General features: G+C 40.0%; 1 protein-coding gene across 4 annotated transcripts in view; it reads right to left on the bottom strand.

The window, feature by feature from the left end:
• Positions 1-21,163, bottom strand: part of plxna4 (plexin A4) — a 253,890-nt gene that overhangs the window by 183,588 nt on the left and 49,139 nt on the right. For all 4 annotated transcript variants that reach the window (XM_067428258.1, XM_067428260.1, XM_067428256.1 and 1 more), the window contains one exon: positions 19,088-19,270. In XM_067428258.1, the coding sequence (XP_067284359.1) occupies positions 19,088-19,270 (183 nt within the window). The remainder of the gene's footprint in view (positions 1-19,087; positions 19,271-21,163) is intronic.

Here is a 21,163-nt window from a genome sequence, read left to right as displayed (position 1 = left end):
ATCACTGTAAACCTTTGCACTATTCATAAACCCTTCATCCTAAACGAGAGATGACAGCAAAGAGAGAGCGAGACAGACAGAGGGAGACAAAGGGAGAGACATCAAAAGAAAGTGACATACTGATTTTAAAACAAACCACGAGAAGATGAGTCAAACCTTCCCTGTTGTGTCTTTCTATCCCCAGCTCCCTGCGCTCCAAAACAAAAACATAACAAATGCACTCAAACCAACCCTGGCCAGGAAGAATGGCGAGGGACTCTGGGGCCTGAAGGCTTCATCAGAATCGGCAAGGTGAATAGAACACGGTTTAATCATAAATACACAGCGCAAGCGTGTCGGACAAAAAAAACAAAACGTTATCAAATAATGAAAATTCAAAGCATGGGGTACACAAATGTGATTCAAGAGAGTCAAATAAGTGAAAGGTCACTAAAATCAATGATGCCAGCTGTCCATGTCTTCTCAAACGCATTACATAAAGGGGCCAAGGTCGGGCATGGGATCAAGGTCAAAGCTCAAGGGCAACAAAGTATACAAACAGCTGGTCAGTTGGTTTGTCTGACCTAATCATCAGTCGCATGTGCAGCTTTTTTCGCAATGTGAAGGTAATTTTTCTCCTTTGTATTCAAGACTACAATTTATTAAAGGAATAGTTCAATAAATTACAATTTTCGTTATTTACTTATGTTACTCTGTTCTGTAGAACATTGTTTCCCATATAATAGACATGAATAGGGACTGTCAAGCCCTCAAATAACATCCTAAAAATGTATTATACAGTCAAAACAAAAATAATACTATATTTAGTCTACATAAGAGGACAGTATAATGTTTATATAAATATTATTGTATTAATAATCATTTATCAATCCTTTATTATATTAAATATTCAATTGTATTAGTTTCATTTTGTATTAGGTCACATTTCTGTTTATTTATTACTGTATAAAAAACATCTTGTATGATATCATAGTTGTATATATATATTATTGTATTATAATAATAATAATAATAATAATAATAATAATAATAATAATAATAATAATAATAATAATATAGAAAAAGGTGCAAAAGTATTATGGTACGTTCACACCAAATGTGAATAGAGCGCCTGGAGCAAATGATTTCCATGTTAAGTCAATAGAAAGGTATGCTGGATGTCCTGCGCTGCGCGATAGATGCGACACCGCCCTTCACATGTCAACTTGAGAGAGAGAGAGAGAATCGCAGAACAAAAACGGAATATTAAGAGATTCATCTTTGCGAGCCCTGGTCAATACGTGTCCGAGTCCAGCGTACTAAAGGTATGTTTCTGTTAGACACATACACAAGCAAAATTATCCATAAAAATGTAATACTATTACATATAAAAACATGTTTTACTCACATCGGTGTGTTGCACCTGTCGGATCCAAATCCAGCATCGACCGGAGATTTGTTTACAAACGATTACGCAGTGAACTGAAGTGAATATGTCTTACCCATGTGAGCTTGAAATTCATTCAAAATAAAGTTCAACCACTCATTCCTCATATTAGGATCAGAAGGAAGCAGCGACTGTGTTCTTCCACAACCAGGAATAGCGCAATATTTTAATCTTCCGCGGCATGTTTATTGTTGTCGAGGCGGGGCTACTGGATTAGATGCGCTGTAGATTCTGTGGAGGCGGTGTTCGTAGCACAATGACATAAGTATGAAGCACAGGACCATTTGCTGAGCCTGGTGTCTATAACAGCTTTTCTTTGACTAACAAGGATGTTTTCAGCTCTGAAACTGTTCAGAGATTCTTTAATTACCATGACCCATCAAAAACTCAAGGGAAAGCTGATTTCTCAATTAATCACCCCTTTAAGGATATAAAAATATGCAGTGAAGGACCAGGTAATCCAGGTAACAGTGCGTTGCCTGAACCACAATTGTGTGGCTGTTAATGCTTAATATTTATTATTATTTTTAAATAAAAAGAGTGTTTTATGACATTTTACTCATGGAGCACATTGAACGCGTGTCTATTTCTCTTCAAATGCTCGATTTCTATGCACGTCCAATTCGCTGCAGATGCACGAATGATTTCAAACTGATGTTCACGCGTCAAACTAGACGCGGTAGACACGATTTTGATGCTCAATTCACGTTTGGTATGAACGCAGCAAGAGGCATCTAAAACGATTGGTTCTCTCAAGCGTCTCAAGTAGCCAAGCATTACTGACATCAAACATAATGCTGCCATTTGTCAGCAGAGTGAAATTTTCAATAACAACATTAGGGTGAGTAAATAATGACAGAATTTTTGTTTTTGGCAAACTACCCCTTTAAAAGGAGCTCAGCTGTTAGGCTCACTGATACATCAAAGTCAAAGGATGTGCAGCAAAAAAAAAAAAAAAAAAACACGACAACGGCCTCTGGATACTGTGTTTACTTACCAGCCTCAGAAATCCATAAAAAGTCACCCAGCACAGAAATGGAGGGAATTTGGGTTTTGCTGACAGCATAACCTAAGTGGAGACCTATTGTGAGCAAAGATTTTATTCAACACACAACCTCGGAGTTACACAAAAAGCCAAAAACTAATCACGTCCTTCTGGTTTCTCTCCACTCTCTCCATTACTCTCCCCTTCACACCCACCCATGTCATTTTATTGTCACCATTCAACATCACATCACAGCAAATCACATAGTTCATATCACACTCCAATTAGAGACACAACCGGGGGCTGCAGGAAGCGTTCGAGCGCTGGGGAGAGAATTGGGGAAAGGCGCAGAAAAACATGCGTGCGTGTGTGGCATTTAAACAAAAGTCATGCTGTTCTTTCTTTTTGTGTTGTTTTGCACTCCCGCTAATCAGATTCAATATCCATGTTAAACTCAGAGTAATGATCCTATTTAGACTCTCTGCCAGATTAATCAACTTTCCTAACCCTGACCCCTGGTTGGGGGCCGAGATGTCCTTGTTTTGATCAGTGGGGTGTCAGTTTTGAAAGATTTAGTGGGAAATGTGTTGGTTTCGGTAAACAGTGGGACATCCGGGGAGGTATATTTTTATAGTCTGTCGTCTTTTTACAATCCCATGCGCCTCTGCTCATGGCCCAATCGCCTCTCCCCATCACAGAGTGACATTTATTACCTGCACTCAGAGCCATATGTGTCTACAGGTGATCAGTGTGACAATAAAACATGTCTCTTGTGTGGATTTCTCCATGAAAGATGCCTTGCCATGCTGCATTTCATCAGATCCTTCTCAATGAAACAAGTTCTGAATCTATATTTACATACTCTATATGTAGTGTACTATTTATAGGTCTCTATATGTTGGAAGCAATCTTATCCATTTATACAGTGAAGTAAATACTTAGAAATAAACACAATTTTGGCTGCTGCCGGGCCAAGATCGAACCCTTGCAGACCGCAGGGAGAAAATGATATATCAACATATAATATCAGATTGGCTAACAAACGTAGAAAATAACACCCACAAGCCCTTGTAGGAACTTGGCGCTTTGCCCCATAGGGAGTGTTTTTGATTTAATCACGGTCATTTGATGCCTGTTCATTTTGACAGTATCTCATCTTTTCAAATTGAAACACTAGTAATACAGAGCTGAATTTGCAGGGATGTAACTGTGTGTTGGCATGTATGCGTGTATATCGTCTTTAGTGCGATTGGACTGAATAGTAATACCGCTAATGGAACGGCTGGGAAGGTCATACTATCACCTCTACAGGAGCTCAAAAGGAGTGCATAATCAATACCGTTGGACAGGTGAGAGAGCGAGAGCGAGCGATGTATAAATGGCCTCGCACTAACAATATGATGTGCTACATAGTTCACCTCTAAACCTATAAATCAGCAGCTCGTTCAGAAATGAGGTGAGAACAGCTCAAGTGTTATGACAGCGCGCAGTCAGGAGACTGTAACTCTGAACTCCCCTGGGCTAAACAAACGCTTGTTTCTAATATAGCTAAAAGCCAAACTCGCATGCAATATACAGGCTAATGGTGGTAAAGTCTGAGTGCAGATCTGAGGGTTTTAATGCACATTTTGTGGCACCAATCCACATAAAATAACTTGTCCTTGCTAGATAGTATGCCTAAGTCAGTGCTAACACTATAGACGCCAATGCAGTCAGTGCGCACCCTCTTTTGGAGTTAAAAACGGTCAGGATTTACTAAAGTCAAGCAATGAAAGATTATTGCTGAAAAGGCATAGACAGAGTGATTTTTTTTTGGTGGCTGACCTTATTGCATATGCATTTGTAGGAGTTTCCCTTTCAAATGCAAAATTACAATGGTAGGTGAGTATTTAAATTAATTATGCAAGGTGATTTACTAAGGTTTGCGCTCATCGATTTACTGGTATCTGCGCCATTATTTAACACCCCAAAAAAGCATGTCTTAAACCAGATGCTAATTTGTGCTGCTCTTTTGGTAGATTGCATTGGTCATTATGGAAATGATCCAGCTGGGTCTGTGTTCTTTCATTTGCATGTGGTCGTCAATAGATCACACACAAAACTTTTCCACTTCCATCTGCACTTTTTTGGGTTACTCAAGTTTTTTGCGGTAATTTGCCCCGTTTAGTAAATCTGGCTGTAAGTCTCATATTAGATCTGGATATGTTGATTCCTCCATTCATTCATCACTATACTATAGCTAAAAAGATAACCTCTTAAAATAGAAAAAAAGTATTAATTAAATAAAAAAATTAAGCCTTTAGAAAGCTTTAAAAAAAAAAACAACTAAATAATAAATAATACTTTAAAAAAAAGAATAAATTATAAACTAATAACCTTATTGTGTATTCAGTTCGGGATATTGCACTGGCATACATTAAAAGATAAAGTATAATTATCTACAATTAATATTAATTAATGCAAAACAATAACTAAAAATAATACAATAAAAATAAAATGGTTTCATATTATGTTGGAAACTAATATATAAAATATCAAATAATACTAATAAAAAAAAAAAAAACTATAATAACTTTGTTTCATGTTCTGCCTGCAACATTCACGTGTTGACTCATTGTGCAACAGAAAGCTCCCGACAGAGTGGCTGTATGTATGAAGAATGGTCCATCAGCTGAGAGAGAGAGAGATTACCAGCACTCAGAGATCAGAGATGAGAGACGAGAGAGAGAGAAAGTCCCTCTCACTGCAAAATGGCCATTCATTAACCCACGGCCAGGGGAAAACACTGCACACCAAACTCCACAGAAATGGATCGGCCTCATCGATTGTGGCCCGTAGAAGGTGTGGAAACAGATACTTCAGCTGCAGAAACAGTGTAGCGTTTCATAAAAACACCAGCGCCTCACTGCTTTCCAGCCCGTATTGGGTTTCTGCCACACGCAATACAAGCGTAATGCTGTTATATCCAAAGACGGGGAGAAAATATACAAAACCGTGTGTCTGATTCAAACGACTGACCTTTTTTATTCCAAACAGATGGCTCCATTGAGAAGATTAAGAGCAAATTAGCGGTTTTGAACAAACTTGATGCTGATAGAGGTAATTTACTCAATTTTCAGGCTGTGTTTTTACTTTTAACTTGAGTATTTTTCAAATTGTAAAAGGCCCAGAAGGCAAGTAGCCAGTGTTCACGAAAACCATCCTGAGGTTAAGTGAGCTGTTAGACACCCGTAGAGAGACAGTTTCCGGCCTGGCAAACCCAAAATAGTCACGCCGGTCTGAGTCGGCGTTTTCCGTGGATCATCGTAATTTCACTCCTCATTCCTGAATCAATTATGCATGTCCTCCCCTGATAAGAAGAGTGCCAGTGCCGATCTGAGGGGAGAGGGGAAATTGGGGGTCGAGGAGTAGGGTCTGCCGTGAAGAGCACTTTGCTAAAACAATAAAAAGAACGGGCATGTGTCTTCTGCTCTGGGCCACGCAGAACAGAGGCTGAGATTAATTAATGACACAACAGGAGCAAGTGTGCAGCGCAGCCCAGAGCCAATAAAGCAATGCTAAACGCTGATAAGTGCTAAGTGAGTGGAGCACTTCAGCTACATTTCAGCAGATGCCAATGGGGTAGAGGGTTATTTAAACCCGATATTAGCTTTGAAGTGCAATGAAGAAGCAGGTCATGGTTAGCGTTTGGGTCGGTTTGAGTGAAAACCGAGTTTTGAGTTTGAGTTTTCTTTTTTAAATGATATGCTAGAGTACAGAGTACTATATCCTAATTATTCTCGTAAGAGATCCCCTCTTTCCTTCGCTTGCCTCTGTCCCCAAACCTTTTGGCTTAATGCCAATCCCCCTCCTCCCCTGCCCCAAAACATTCTCCATATCTTGGTTATTGCCTAATCAACCCATAAGATCTGGCTGTGTTCCATATGATAACCAAGAACAGGACTGTAGTAACCATAGACAGCAAGGATGTTAATGTGCTTCAGAAATTGAAGTAATAATGAAGTGCTGAAAGGATTAGGAAAGATTTGACAGTGTAGGAGTACAACGGGTGTTGCTAGAGTTATGCCGTGCTACAAGAACCAGCAAGACTCTTCAGGGGAACGCCTGAAGGCCATATATGTCCATTAGACTTTCTACAGCAGAAGATTTCATCAATTCTCAGCTCCCTTAATGGTGTAAACAGAAGGACTCGGTGACAGAGTGAAACGTGTGTTTGTGTTAAAAGCCTACCGTATAAAAACAGATGAGGCCTTGCAACGAGTCAGCATGGGGTATAGCCCACTGAGGAACGAGTCTACGGTGAACAAGCGGTTGGTTTGCCAGGCCAACAGCTGAGACTAAACAGCTATAATGAAATAACAGAAACCAATTAGAGACAAATCCAATAGAATTGGCCTGGTCTTTCTCTGGTGCTCTTGCTCAGCTAACGCAGAAAATCTCTTTAAGGAGACGAAGAGAATACATTTATTACTAAGCCTCGATTTTTCATAATGTCATTTTCAGTGAAAAGGTTTGCTTGATTACACACGCACACACACACACAGCGTCTAAACTAGGACGCAAACTCAGGAGAGCAAAATGTCTGTCAGCAGTTTCTTTTGTTAACAGCATTAAAAAGCTTAAAGACTTCAAATATTCTCATCTGAATGTCCTTGAAACTTCATTTCCCATGATTCAATTTTAATTCACCCCAAAAAAGGCAAGTTCAGAATGCGTCTTATTTGACATTAACATTTCTTTCCATAGAAATATACAAGAGGACTTCCATAACTTCTTTTTTTTACTAATCATTCAGAGGAGCAGTCGACTAGTTAGCTAGCCAAAGTGTACTGATGGTAAGCTGGAGAAAAAGCTATGTCATGTGATTCGCAGCTGGTTAACAAAGGTCAAAATCACTGAATAAAACGAACGTAATTCTTCTCTCAAAAGGTCCCTTTCTATTATTTTTTACTAAGAAGGTCCAGTCACAATTACAATGTTTGGCGAAGGGCAAAATTCACTCATTTCACGCTAATAGAAATGGAAAGCAGCTTGGTATGAAAGTGACTTCTGTGTGAGTTGTGCCTCAGACACCACTACACATTTGCAAGGATTTTTTTTTGTTTTACCTTTTTGGCCCACTAATTTTCACTAATGTGGCTGCACCATAATTCTTCCACCTGGTGAAATAGTCAATGGGCTGCAGGCTAAAATATACAGTCAATGTCTCAAAGCACATGAAAACTACTTCCTAGCACTTCTTTCTGATTGACTGTGCGGGGCTCTGTTGTAATCCTAAGACTCTTTTGCCTTGCTAACATTCATTCACATCTCTGGACGGACCTATAAACTCTCAAATTGGACTACAATAATGGAAATTCCCATAATGAGCATACAATGCACTGCAAGATCTTCATGATTTCCTCTTTCTGTACCCCCTAAGGAAGGTTACAAGCAACACACACTTCTGTCCTTTAAACAAACACAAAAGAACGCGGCATGATGAATGCATGTGCAAGTCAAACGCAGGGCACAGGCTCTAATGAGCAGCCCATCTCATGTATCTCCCATCTACTGGAATAGAAAGTGTTTCTTTCAAAGATCTGTAATTACCATTCCATGAGCATAGTGAAAAGCCCCATAATCCTTTGGGAGAGACGGTGTAGCTGAGATAAAAATCCACTTATTAAGGTTTGGGTGATGGTTCTGTCGGCAGGGGATGAAGGGAGGAGAGAAAAGGAGGGAATGAAGGAAATGAGGCTGAGAGTTTTAACTCCAGCATCATTCTCTACTTATACCTGCTATGGTGGTATTACAAGGAAGTGTGATTGTTTGAGTGTAACCTTTTTCATATGCAAATTATATTTATCCTACAAACAGCAACAAAATGGGGGGGGGGGGGGTTAGATTCTATAACGGCAGACGCATACACCCGCTGCGCACCTTTTCTAGGTTGTACCTGCCTTGTATTGTCAAGGGAACGGAATGAGTGACCCAGTTGTGAGGAAGCCCATTTTCCTGCTTCCACAGCAGAGAGTCGCACCGGTCACCTCTTGAGACCAGAGGGAACGCTGTGATTGGCTAATGTAAGCTCACCTGCAATATGTCCTCTACTATTACAGTGACATGTGAAGACCAAGGCTCATAAATCAGAGAAAGCGAGACGAGGAGAGAGAGTGAGAGAGAGAGAGAGAAAAAAGAGAGAGAGGGAAAAGAAATGAAGATGAAGGAACAAAAGAGAAAGATAAAAAGCTGGCTCTGCGGTTAAGCAGGACAGCAGATATTTCTCTGTCGCAATGCTAACACAACACGTTCAATGGCGGTCATAATTTATGCATTACGGCTTCAAGGAACACAAATCAGCTGAACAAAGCAGGCCTTGCATACTGTATTCAGAGTTGCGTAACCGTAAAGTTGAAATGTTCAAAAGTAGCATAAATTCACCAATGAACAGTGCTTGTGGTAAAAAACCACATCCTTGTACAGCCTATTAGGGTTTTTATTGCATGTTTAAAAGACAGGTGTCAGATTTAAAAATAAAAAAAAGGAAAATGTTGACGTTTAAATTCATCTATTCAAACTTTCTTACGCCCCGGTTATGCTTTCAACTACAGCCCTGAAACGATTTCAACTGTCATCCTCACACACGAAGACGTTTCGAAGACTAATTAAAACAATAGAAGTTTGGAGTTGCCGAACGAATATGAATAACCTTTCGCCACACTATTTAATTAAAGATCAACTCTGGTTTTAATTAAACGTTTGAAAGAGAACGTTCACACTCTGTTACACAGAGTAATTAATGTAGAATCAAGGAGTTCCTATCTGGCTGAAAGGAGTGGCGCCTCAGCATGTCTGATTCTAATCATTCCCTCAACATCTTACACACTTAGCGCTTCCACAGGCTTAAGAACATGTTGACAAACTCTGTCACGCGCGCACACACAGTTGATTGGACATCGCCTGCGCGTGGATCAGATCAAACTGGATTGATTAAACCGAACAGAAGTATCTCTTGAACATGAGGTCTGAGTTTGGTAAGGCTGTCTGCTCACAGAGGTGGCAGCACTGAATAAAGGAATACACTTAGTAGATTATAAGACATCACTGGGTACAAGCAAAATAGACACATTGAGGTTCTAAACCAGTGTGGACAGGACGTAGCCCTGCAGCTGGCAAACATGACCGGGAGGAGTGATTACAGTGACGAATTGTGGGAAATTACACATCCAATGGTGATTTATGGGTTTTATGCAGTTGCTTATGCAATGCACTAAACTTGATCCTTCAATTCCAGCACGGTAAATGTTCTCTGCCCATTTAGACAAAAAGTCATACAGGTTGGGAACAACATACTACTTTAAATACACCATTTCATTTTTAGTGATTTTGAAGAAATGTTTTTGATGCCAAGTACACATCGAACGCTTCTTCACCTTCCAAAATTCATCATCATTTAGCATCACACTGAGTACAACTAACACTAATTACACTCCATTAATCTAATTACACAACTGCTTCTGATGGTCCATGACAGTTTGATTTTCTGTAAAAGTTCAGAGGCTGTTGAGGAAGAGAGAGCTGGTTCTAGCAGACAGATGTCCATTAGTTCAGAGAGGCTCTGGTAGCTGAAGCTGCCATTCGAAGGGCATCTCCTCCAGGGCGTTTAGGTAGTTTTACAGCAGTCTTAATGGTCTGTTTACAGCTGCTTAAAAGGAGAGGTCTGGCTCATAATGCTCCAATAAGACTTCTCATAAAATACTAGAGGCTTCTGGACTTTCAGGGCGGATCCAGACATGCTAATTATGGTGGGACAGGGCAGAAAGAGAGACGCTCAGTGTTTGCCAGACAGATTTAAGAGAAAATGTGAATATATACACAGATGAGTACACCCACGCTCCAGCATTGGGGAGTATCACAATAAAAGGTAGCTGTCTCCAAATCGTGTAGATTTCCCTTTAATATTTGTTTCCAAGGAGTAGTGTAGCATGCAACTGTGGGAAAGGCAATAATCAAACTTGTCAAAATAAATCAATGGCTGACTCATATGAGCTTGTTTGAGAGCAAAATTATGTTCCAAGGATGAACGAAAGGTCTTACGGGTTTAGAACGGCATGGGGGCAAGTCATTTTTGGCTGAACTAACCCTTTGAGATGTGTTTTGGTCAATCGGATCACAAGTTGACAACACTAAAATCTAACATGTTTTGAGCTTGTCCATTTTCAAATGTAGTCAAAAATACTTATGAACGGATTGCTTTTGTAGTGTAAACGTTCATGTGGTCAAGTGTGTTCAAAATGCCACATATGACTAAACGGGTATGTGTCCCCCTCGTCTGATATAATAGACCAAATCGCATCTTAACACCAGGTGTAAACAGGGCCTACATTTAGTGTTTATGTAATTTGCAATGTTTACTTTTTATAATAAACTAATACGCTACAATGAATTGATTTATAATAGTGTAAATGTATTTTTTTAAATTTCTATTTAGCATTATTTAACCACTGGTAAAGCAAACTAGTTGAACGTTTTTAAGCTACAGTTTCAATGCAACATCGTTAACACTGCCACATCCACACGTCCCACAATGCCTTTTATTCAGAAATGAATGCAAAAAAATGACTCTTTCCACAGACACTATGCAGCCCAGCTAAAATAGACATGGTAATCTAAGCCCCGCATATCTTAAACTGGCGCTGAATGGTAGAGCGGAGCCCGTATCCGCCATTACTGCAGTATGATTACAGAGCTCTGGCATTCGCTTCACCTCGGGATGAATAACCCTCCTTATGAATGAGCATAGTCAAGAATATTCTCTTTCCCTCTCTCTCTCTCTCTCTCTCTCTCTCTCTCTCTCTCTCTCTCTCTCTCTCTCTCTCTCTCTCTCTCGCTCGCTCTTTTGGTGTCTCTGTCAGCTTTGATTTCTCACTTCCTTTCAGAAAACATCCAAGAATTTCACAAACGTGGAACTGTGGCAGAATTTAAAACGGTTACTTTCAGTACTTACAAAACAGAAACCCATTTTAATGTATTAGTATTAATAATAAAGACAAGCACAATGAATGACTACAAGTCCCATGATGCCCTGCTCCATCTATGCTCTGTGTTTAATCTGTGATGTAACAGAAGAAACCATGTGCAGTCACCCTGCTGAGCTGCAAGCAGGCTTTATCAATTATAGAGTGCACAGAGGAGAGGTAGACCAAACAAAGCACCACTAAAAATAGACATATCAAATGCATGACATGTCATGGCTATTTTTAGACCCAATGTGTTCATGCACTACAGTAGCTCAAACCTTCCTCTCACTTATACAGATCTAATACACACCCTCATGCCAGGATCATACTCTACAGTTACACAAACATGGATGTCAATATGAGTAGTTAAAAAAAAAGTAATACGTTTATTTAGCAAGGATAAAATAGGCAGGGCAAGTTTATTTGTATAGCACATTTCACACCCAATGGCAATTCAATTGTATGCTTTACGTACAAATAAATTCATCTAGAGTCAAATTAAACATTTACAAGTAAAAAATAATACTTAAAAAAATCTAAGCATACTTAATAGCAAACCGAACAATATAGTTTTTTACTTCAATACAACACAAGGTCGAACAGCCACAAGCGTCCCATCACTTCCGCTAGATGAGGTCAAATTATAGGATATGGCATATCTCAATGGGATACAAGCAGGGGAAGTGATATATCGTGCGTATCATACGGCATATTGTGTAATTTGACCTCATCCAGCAGAAGTGATGGCACACTCACGGCTGTTGCACATAGTGTTGTATTTGAGTATTTGGTCTTCTTGTACAACATCAGTGCCTGACCTCACAAATCTGCTTCTAGAAGAATTGTCAAAAATTCCCATAGACACACGCCTAAACCTTGTGGAAAACCTTCGCAGAAGAGTTGAAGCTGTTATAGCTGCAAAGGGTGGGCCAACTCCAATATTTAACCCTACGGATTAAGAATGGGATATCATACACAGTGTGTCCATGTGTAAAGGCAGGCGTCCCAAAACTTTCATCAGCACTTAGGGGGTGATAAAGTTATTCATTTAAATTAACACATGAAACTAGATATTACTTAGATATAAAATTACATTTTTTGAGAAAAATAAGCACGGCATCTCTAAAGCTCACTTGAATTTGTTCTAGACCATTAGACATGACATTATGAAGCCATTAAAGCTTAGGGAAGACTGTTGTTTCACAGAATGAAAAGGTGAGGCTGCATCCTCGTATTTTTCTCAGTTACTTTCATTTCCCCATGTGCCCTCCCTTCTTTTCTGAGGCTGCAGGTGAATAACATGCCCAGTAGAAAAGGCTGGTGTGTGTGTGTGTGTGTGTGTGTGTGTGTGACCCCAGACACTCTAACAGGCCAGCATGTTGTCGGCGGTGTGGATCTCAGACCGCTCCCAGGTCATTATTGCGCCTCACTTCTCATTTGCCATTTCCAGGCTTTACCACAAAACAACCGCAGCAAAAGGTTTCCAGCTCTGCCTCAGAACAGACCAACTGCAGCTAAACTCGCCTCAAAAACGGCACAAACAAGTCATTAAAACTGAAACAGACACACACAAAGAAGGGAGAGAGAGAAGGAGAGAGGCAAAAGGACAGAGAGGATAAGCTTTATCAATGCATTATAGTCTGGACACTGAAAACATGCTTTTTTTTTAAAGAAAGGACAACTATTTTGAGATATGCTATGCATTTTATATTTTCTAACTATATTTTTTACATTTACTAAAGATGACCAAACACCCAAAATACTGAGATAAGATTTTCCTATGATGTGAATGTGATAAGTTGGTGCAAAGCAGACGAATATTAGAAGTCTGCTGTTTAATCTCAGTCAGTCAGATAGATTGGGTTGTTGTCACACGACAGGAAATGGTTATTTTCTCTCCGGTAAGTGAAGCTACTGCAACATACCACAACACATGGCAAGAGAGCGAGAGAGCAAGAGAGAGAGAGAGAGAGAGAGAGAGAGAGAGAGAGAGAGAGAGAGAGAGAGAGAGAGAGAGAGAGAGAGAGAGAGAGAGAGAGAGAGAGAGAGCAGCCTGGCTGCCATGGCAACTCTCCCATAGATTCATAAGTACGGGAAGAGGCCTAAGTTTTGCTGTCATCACAGACGTATTCAGGACACACACATATTGAAGTGTCTCTTACAAATGAGTTGTGTAAGCTTCCACACTGGGTGTTTCTCTATAGGGCTGCTCTGTTTCTCTGCAGAAAGGCCCGACTCGAAGCCACTGTGTTTTCCTCTGGGGTTTGGCATAAGCAGCTGCAGAGAGAGTGATAAAACTGTTGTATACACGGACACACACACACACACACACACACACACACACACACACACACTTAAAATGCCCATATTCACATATGCATTCAAACACACACACACACAGTTTCCCCAGCATCTAAAGCAGCATATTTCATCATTAAATTTCAACACTTAATCCTCTGCTCCAGTGGTTCCAGCTCTCTCACATCATTTCAATAATCTACATTTGTGGTGAGCGTCCAAACAAACACACACACATCCATGAAGGCGAGCCAACCCACCAGGTTTGGGCAGACAAAGTAGGGATGGGTCACGGTGGTAAACTAGTCTTGACTAGTCATCCAAAAACAGACAATATATATTTTTAACAATTTATATGTATATATTATTTCCATGGAAAATACATTTTCATGCAAAAGCATATAACAATTTGTTATTTGTTTGTTTGTTTGTTTGTTTAACAGCTTATTCATTTATACATTCCTTTATTTGATCTTAGCAGACATATAATACAGTGCATAATGGAAGAATAAAGTGAGAGGGGGATGTATAGGCAGTCGCATCTAAAGGATAACGTGACCTTTTCCCCACCACCTTCTACCATTCATAGACAAATTGAAGCCTTTTCCGCCAGCCATCACCATCGACAACCGGCAATCTGAGCCGTCATCCTGAAACAACCCGTCTCCGCAGTCTGAACAATTTTACAGTGTCTGAATCGCGCCCTTTGAACTGCGCATCTCCTCAGTGGCGTCTCCAAGGGCCGAAGAATTCACTTCAGTGCACACCTCATGGCTAAATGCACAGAACCTCATCAGATAACACACACACACACACACACACACACACACTCACACACTTCGACCCGTCTATACACAAGCACACACTTTCCCCTCTGTCCTTCACACAGGGCGCTGTCAGCCAGACTTCCTGTGCCAGGTCTGCTTCAAGGTTAGCTGCTCATTGTATTGAGTGAGTGGCTGTGGTTCTCTCAGCGGCGAGCAGGCCTACTGGATGCATTATCACCTCTGTGGGGGGGCTTATCCGGCCCCCCTGGTCTGCGTGTACCCCGCCAGTGAAACAGACTGCAACGACTGCCTAACGTGAAAGGATTAAAAGACTGTCGACTTCACCCTTGGCTCAAAACAGATTCGATGACCGCGATTAATAGGTTTAATTTCACCCTTTTTGACATAGCTACTGGCCAAAGGAGAGGATTGAGGCCTTGGCCATATGGCCTATTTATTATACGTAAACGCTGAAAGGCATCATGGTGGGGTTTTGAAAGAATAATGTAGATGCCTTCTAAAGAGAACTAAAGAGATTGGAGAGATTTAAGCCAATGTGTAAAATAATATGTGGTGGCCATGCTATTGATTTTGTTATTGATTTGTTATTGTTAGTCCTCTTTGCAAGTTGGAAATGGCAATTAATTCACAGTATGATTTTTGGCTCTCTCTCTATTTTAATGTTTGACAAATCCCAGACTAACACAGTACATTTTTAGTAATCGTGCAACAAAATGAATAACAAAGGAATTGCATAAGCATAATATAATTTATATATATTTAGGCCTATATATAATTTAAGAGGAAATACAAAATCAACTACTGGCAAAATGGGCTTTCAATTAAAAATGATCCAAGTATAAAGGCAATACTGCCTATGCAGTATAAAGGCAAAACAATTGTTGAAATCGGTGGTACCTGACTAGAGAATTCTTCCAAATTTTTCCCAAAATATGCAGGAAAACTTTAACATCCATAATGCATTGGGGATGTTGCCATCCAAGGCCACTCCTACCAGTCTGCTATGGATACGCTTGACCAGAATCAAATACTAAAGAAATACTTCTTAGCAAACCTTTAGCCATAATGGTGTCAACGGGTGCAAGAATTTAAAAGTGTTTAGTGGGAATTAGTTACTTTTGGTTAAAGGCAAAGAATGGTAAATAAGAAAAGAATGGCTTGACGAAAAATCTCAAAATCTTGTAGTCATCATTTTAAACTGGATGACCACAAACAAAGCCTTTTAGACCAAACGTAGGGGAAAGCTGGGGAAAAATATGCCGTTCTGTCAGTTACACCAACCCCCTGAAATAAAGTACAATACAATGTTCAGTGATAAACCTACACATACCATTACTGTTCTGTTGTTTATAACCCTCCGTCCGTCCAACTAGGTATAGGCAAGTATACAATTTTTTTGCAGAAGTATAATCCATAGTTTTCAGGAAAGCCCTGAAGCTGACAAAAGTCTTTTGCATCATCTGCTGGACTTTTTGCTGACATTTCTCTGCCCCTGTAACATGGATGCCTAGGTAACAATTGTTACAAAGTTGCAGCTTAAATACTATTATTTCCTAATTGATTATATATATAAGCATGCATTCTTTTATTTTGTAGCATTAGACACATAAAAAAGGGCATACAAGATTTAGTACAAATTTGTGCAAAAAAAGAGACATGGGGAGAGGGGGATGGCTAGATGGGTGGATGAATGAAGAACAAGGGAGCAAGAGGGGACAAAGAGGTTCCAAAGTCCCAAAACCACATCTGGTCTGGGGGTCCGCCGCAGTGCCAGGGGTGCTGAACAACTGCTGCAGCAAACAGCAGTTTCGTGTTTTCAGCCCTGTGCTTTTTATGCTGACGGCCGTGTGTGTGCACATTAGAAAAAGTGTCTGTGTGATATTCTCTGGAGGGTTTAGAAGTTGTTTACTGCTTCTCTTTGGGGTTTGGCTACAGCTCTGTCTTTTAACGCGGTGAGACACAGAACATCCTGCCATTGCACCTCCTCTCTGAGTCAATCACACAGACAACGCTAACTACAGTTAGAGAACCGCAGCCATGATGAATGCAGTAAGCCTTGGATTATCCCGTTTAAATTTAAAATAAATACCTGGTGGAGATTCTGCTGTCGTGTTCCACCTAAGTAATCCTAATACCAACATTTACATTTATAAAAAAAGCTGCATTAAATGGAAATGAACAAAATCACAGCAACACAAAAGAAAAACAAGACATCTTAAAACTCTCATTTTGATTTCATGGGGTCTTTTCTCCCCAGGTTCCCGTACGACGGCGTAAACGATCAAAGATGCTCCAAATAATATTTACTTTTCGTGATGAGCTCGTCTCCAGCTAGTAAACAATTTACTGAGTGTGACGTGCCGGCGGACTATAAATCACCATGCAAAGGGACGGTAATAAACTCATTTTCATTGATTAATGACTGTCAGCGAGGACTATTTTCTTGTTTTGTCTAAAAGGCAACAGTGACATCATCAGCTTTTACCCCAGAGATATCTGCAATCACTGAAATGGCAACTAAAAGGTTTGTGTGTGTGTGTGTGTGTGTGTGTGTGTGTGTGTGTGTGTGTGTGTGTGTGTGTGTGTGTGTGGTTATGTGTGTGTGTGTGTGGTTATGTGTGTGTGTGTGTGTGTGTGTGTGTGCGTGCGTGCGGCTATGTTTGTCCATCTGCCTGGAAGTGAAAGTCACTGTGTTGTCTGTTGTCTGTTCCTTGGAGATTTGTTCATATCTACAATTTGGTGTGTCATTTTGTCAATCATGGTCTCTAACAAAACAAGTCAGCCATTTTTTATGGAATGGCACACAGAAAGCATCCTTATTACCTGTGAGATATCACAGAGTTAGTTGCTTTGATGAAAAGCACTGAATCTCTATAACTACAACAGTATCAATGGTACATCTGAGGGTGGAGTTTGAAAAAAGTTGAAAAGTAATAAAGTGGACCATTCACACCAAGGATGATAACTGTAACGATAAGTTTTAATAGGGAAATCCACACCACAACTCCAACAATAATGACACTTAGGAACAATGTTATTGGAATCACTTTCAGCTGATGAATGATAAAAACATTAACAGCCAATCGGAATCCACCAAACTTTAAAGAGCTGAAGCTTTTAAAGTGGCACACAGCATTACTGCAAGACATGCTTATAATAAAGTGAATATTATCGTGCATTGGTGTGGAAGCCAATATCGTTATCATTCTTGGTGTGAACAAGTCTTTAGTTCCAGAACAACTAATGGTCCTTTTACACTTTTGGTTCGATTGCCTGGTCCGAACCCAAATTAGTTTGCTCCCTACCCCCATTGCCCCCGCTGGACAAATATATATATAATAAATTATATTATTTGTGCCCGAAAAGAAGTGTGTTTGTGTCAAAGCAGCAGCTGTTTACCCCGTTGCTTGGTAACGATGGTGAGGGTGAAGGCAGAAAAATGCATAGTGTTGCTCACCTCACTTTTATATTTTAGTTTTTGAACCATTTTTTTTGTTTGCAAAGCTTCAGTACGTAACGACACTTGCGTCCATCTGCAGCGAATGTACTGCAAATGCTCTAAAGAAATTAAGTGAAACGCGCAAGGACACATTTTTATCAAATCCTGTCATTAAAAGCTGTTCACTTCCACGATTTAGTACGGTTGTGTTCATATCAGCAGTGAACCGTACCTCCAACCACCCTTTTTAAGCGGACTCCGGTACGGTTCGTAGGTGCGCACTGTCGGAAGATAGCATTTTTACATTTTCCAAACAAAACTCTGACGTCAATCAAACATGGCTTCGCACCAAAACTGCTAGTGTGAAAGCAACCTATCATTGCTTATAGCACCAAAAAAGCTCCTCCTTTTTTGTGCGGGGAAGGGGGGGGGGACTAGTCTGTTGTGCCATGGATTTTCATCCACAGTCAGACCCAACTACAAAACATACCACCACAATAACAAGAATGCGTCAAATTGGAATCCTGCCTTTTGGCAAAGATTTCCCCGTCTGTAACGTCAACACCCTGGAGGTTTAGCACTTGAGAAAAAGAGAAAAATGATACTCTCATTCTCTCTCTTCCTCTCTATCTGTCTTACCCTCCCTTTCTGTTGTGCTCTCTCTCTCTCTATTTTAATGTTATTTTCTGCTCTATGCAGTGTCTGGCTGGCCCTTGGATTCGTCTCAGACACGGCTCCTCTGAGGCACAGTCAGAGAAGAGGGTACCGGGCCGAAAGCCCCTGCACCGCATCATCCAATTACCCCCGACAGCTTCTGCCTGTGCTGGGATTCCCATGGCCCTCTCTGCCTGCCTCTCTTTGCGCCGCTTACCAACCGTTCCTCTCTATACGCGTCAGACACAACGGCAGAAGATTTCAGAGCATGACTGCGATTGAAAAAACTCGCTGGATCTAACATTCTTACAGAACGGATATAGTTGACCCTGCTCTGATCTTCTCACGTGTCATAAAAAGCCCAATGTCAGCAATTACTACAAAAGACTTGCTCAATCTCTGATGCTTTGTAGAAGCTTACAACAACGATACAATCCTTGGATCAATCAAACTCCTTGGTTTCTCACACTCCTGCAAAAGAAACAAAAGTCCTACCTTTTTCAGACGACCCCCTCTGGTACCCACAAAAGCCAAAGAGTGGTTCTTGTACACGTAGGCGATAACGGATGTCATTTTGTCATTGGATTCGGAGAAGAGTGGAATTCCTCGCACCATCTCAGAGACGCCGAGCGGGGCGTTCATATCCAGACCACAGAAGTTGTCATCGATAGTGAGAAGCTAGAAAAGAGAACAAAGGATGTTTAATTCAACTAGTTAGAGTAGTTGTTTACTCATTCTAGTTCAGAGCAGTGTGATGAAGAAACAATTGCCTATTATCATTAGCAAGAATGTTGAAAACGCTACAACTGTGGGAGAAAAAGCCTTTCTGTTTCTTTAGACTAGTTTGTCACAGCATACATTTACTGGACCATTTGCTAGGCAGCTTCACAGCAGATTCATCATTGTCACTATTTAGCATCAATTCAGCCAGTCATATCTAAAATGGTTTTTGAGGTTTATCTGATAGAAGTCCAAGTGCATTTATCATTTCAGGTGGAAAAGCATCTTAAAAAACATATTTTAAATATGGCGTTTCAGGTGATGCCGTGTGACTTTGTGTGACATGTAACATATGGCTGGGAAAGTTGCCACTGTCAGACAGATTGGAGTGATTTACAGCTTTGATATAGAAATAATAATTTGGTAATGCTTCCATATTTCAGTCTGCTGAGAGGGCTTTGGAAACAACGGCATCCATTGAAACAGCTGCACAGACCTCAGGATAAAATGTCAAACAAATCGAAAGCATGATTAATGATGCCCAGGGCTTTGACTCATTGAGCGCATGAAACCATAACACTTCTCAAGCGCTGCCAAATATGATTGGCTCGCGGGCTTTAATTCATTCATGAGTGAATGTTACTTTAAACTGATTTTTTGATTTAATCCAAATGTATTCATTTAAAAAAATATTTTAACAAAATATTTTAGAATAAAATAAAACATCAAAACACTAAAGTATGTTCTTACTCAAATACATTTTAAAACATTCCTAAATGTAAAATGAGCTACATATTTTGCATTTTTTTCACATCAAGGAAAAAGTGGGTTTGAAAACCTAAATGTAAGGGATAGTCTATGGCTAGCTGTGCATTAAATTATTTTTGATTCATAGAACTATCACATTCAAATAATTTAGTGCACAGCTAGCCATGGATTATCACACTTGCGTTATTGATGTTATTTGCGCAGGAAAAAATTACGGTTATTTTCGTCAGTTATGTCTCATTAGATCTAGCATTCTGCCCGCTTGGAATCAGACAGAGATAAAGTAGTGTGTAAGATTACATTTATTTGAATGAATGAATGAATGAATGAATGAATGAATGAATGAATGAATGAATGATTTATAGCATTTATTGGAATTATCATGTGAAGGAGAGAGAGAGAGAGAGAGAGAGAGAGAGAGAGAGAGAGAGAGAGAGAGAGAGAGAGAGAGAGAGAGAGAGAGAGAGAGAGAGATGCATGTGGAAATAACCTTCATCTGTTAGAGTTGCATAGCTACTCTCTCTATTAGAAACCTAGCTGTGAGTTTAATTACTTCAAAAACTTCAGCTTCGTTACACCCTCATTGCTGAGAAATATAATGTAGCAATCCAGTAGCAAAGGTATTTTATTAATGAAAGTTGTTGGACATTGTTGCTAAGTTTTTGTGCACCCGTTTCTTTGTGTGTGCATGTGTCTTTGATCTCTGTGTGCGAGTGAGGTCTGCATGTGTGCTTCAATGAAAACAAGACAATATATAACTGTGATTAAACTGACTTGGAACTCAACTGTGCATGAATCGGTTTTGTGTTTACATGAGGTCGTGATGTGTTTTGGCATCAAAATAGTTGGTCTATTATACCATACTTTCAATATCTCATGTAAATGCATGACAAAAACCCTATGACTGTGTGTGTGTGTGTGTGTGTGTGTGTGTGTGTGTGTGTGTGTGTGTGTGTGTGTGTGTGTGTGTGTGTGTGTGTGTGTGTGTGTGTGTGTGTGTGTGTGTGTGTGTGTGTGTGTGTGTGTGTGTGTGTGTCATCCTACATGATGTTAGGCACTTTAAAAAGTCTATTTTGTTCTAAA

This window comes from Pseudorasbora parva, chromosome 20 (genome assembly GCF_024679245.1).
Source record: "Pseudorasbora parva isolate DD20220531a chromosome 20, ASM2467924v1, whole genome shotgun sequence".
Taxonomy (NCBI): Eukaryota; Metazoa; Chordata; class Actinopteri; order Cypriniformes; family Gobionidae; genus Pseudorasbora; species Pseudorasbora parva.
The sequence above is the reverse complement of the archived record's forward strand: the minus strand, read 5'-3'. Positions and strand labels throughout refer to the sequence as shown.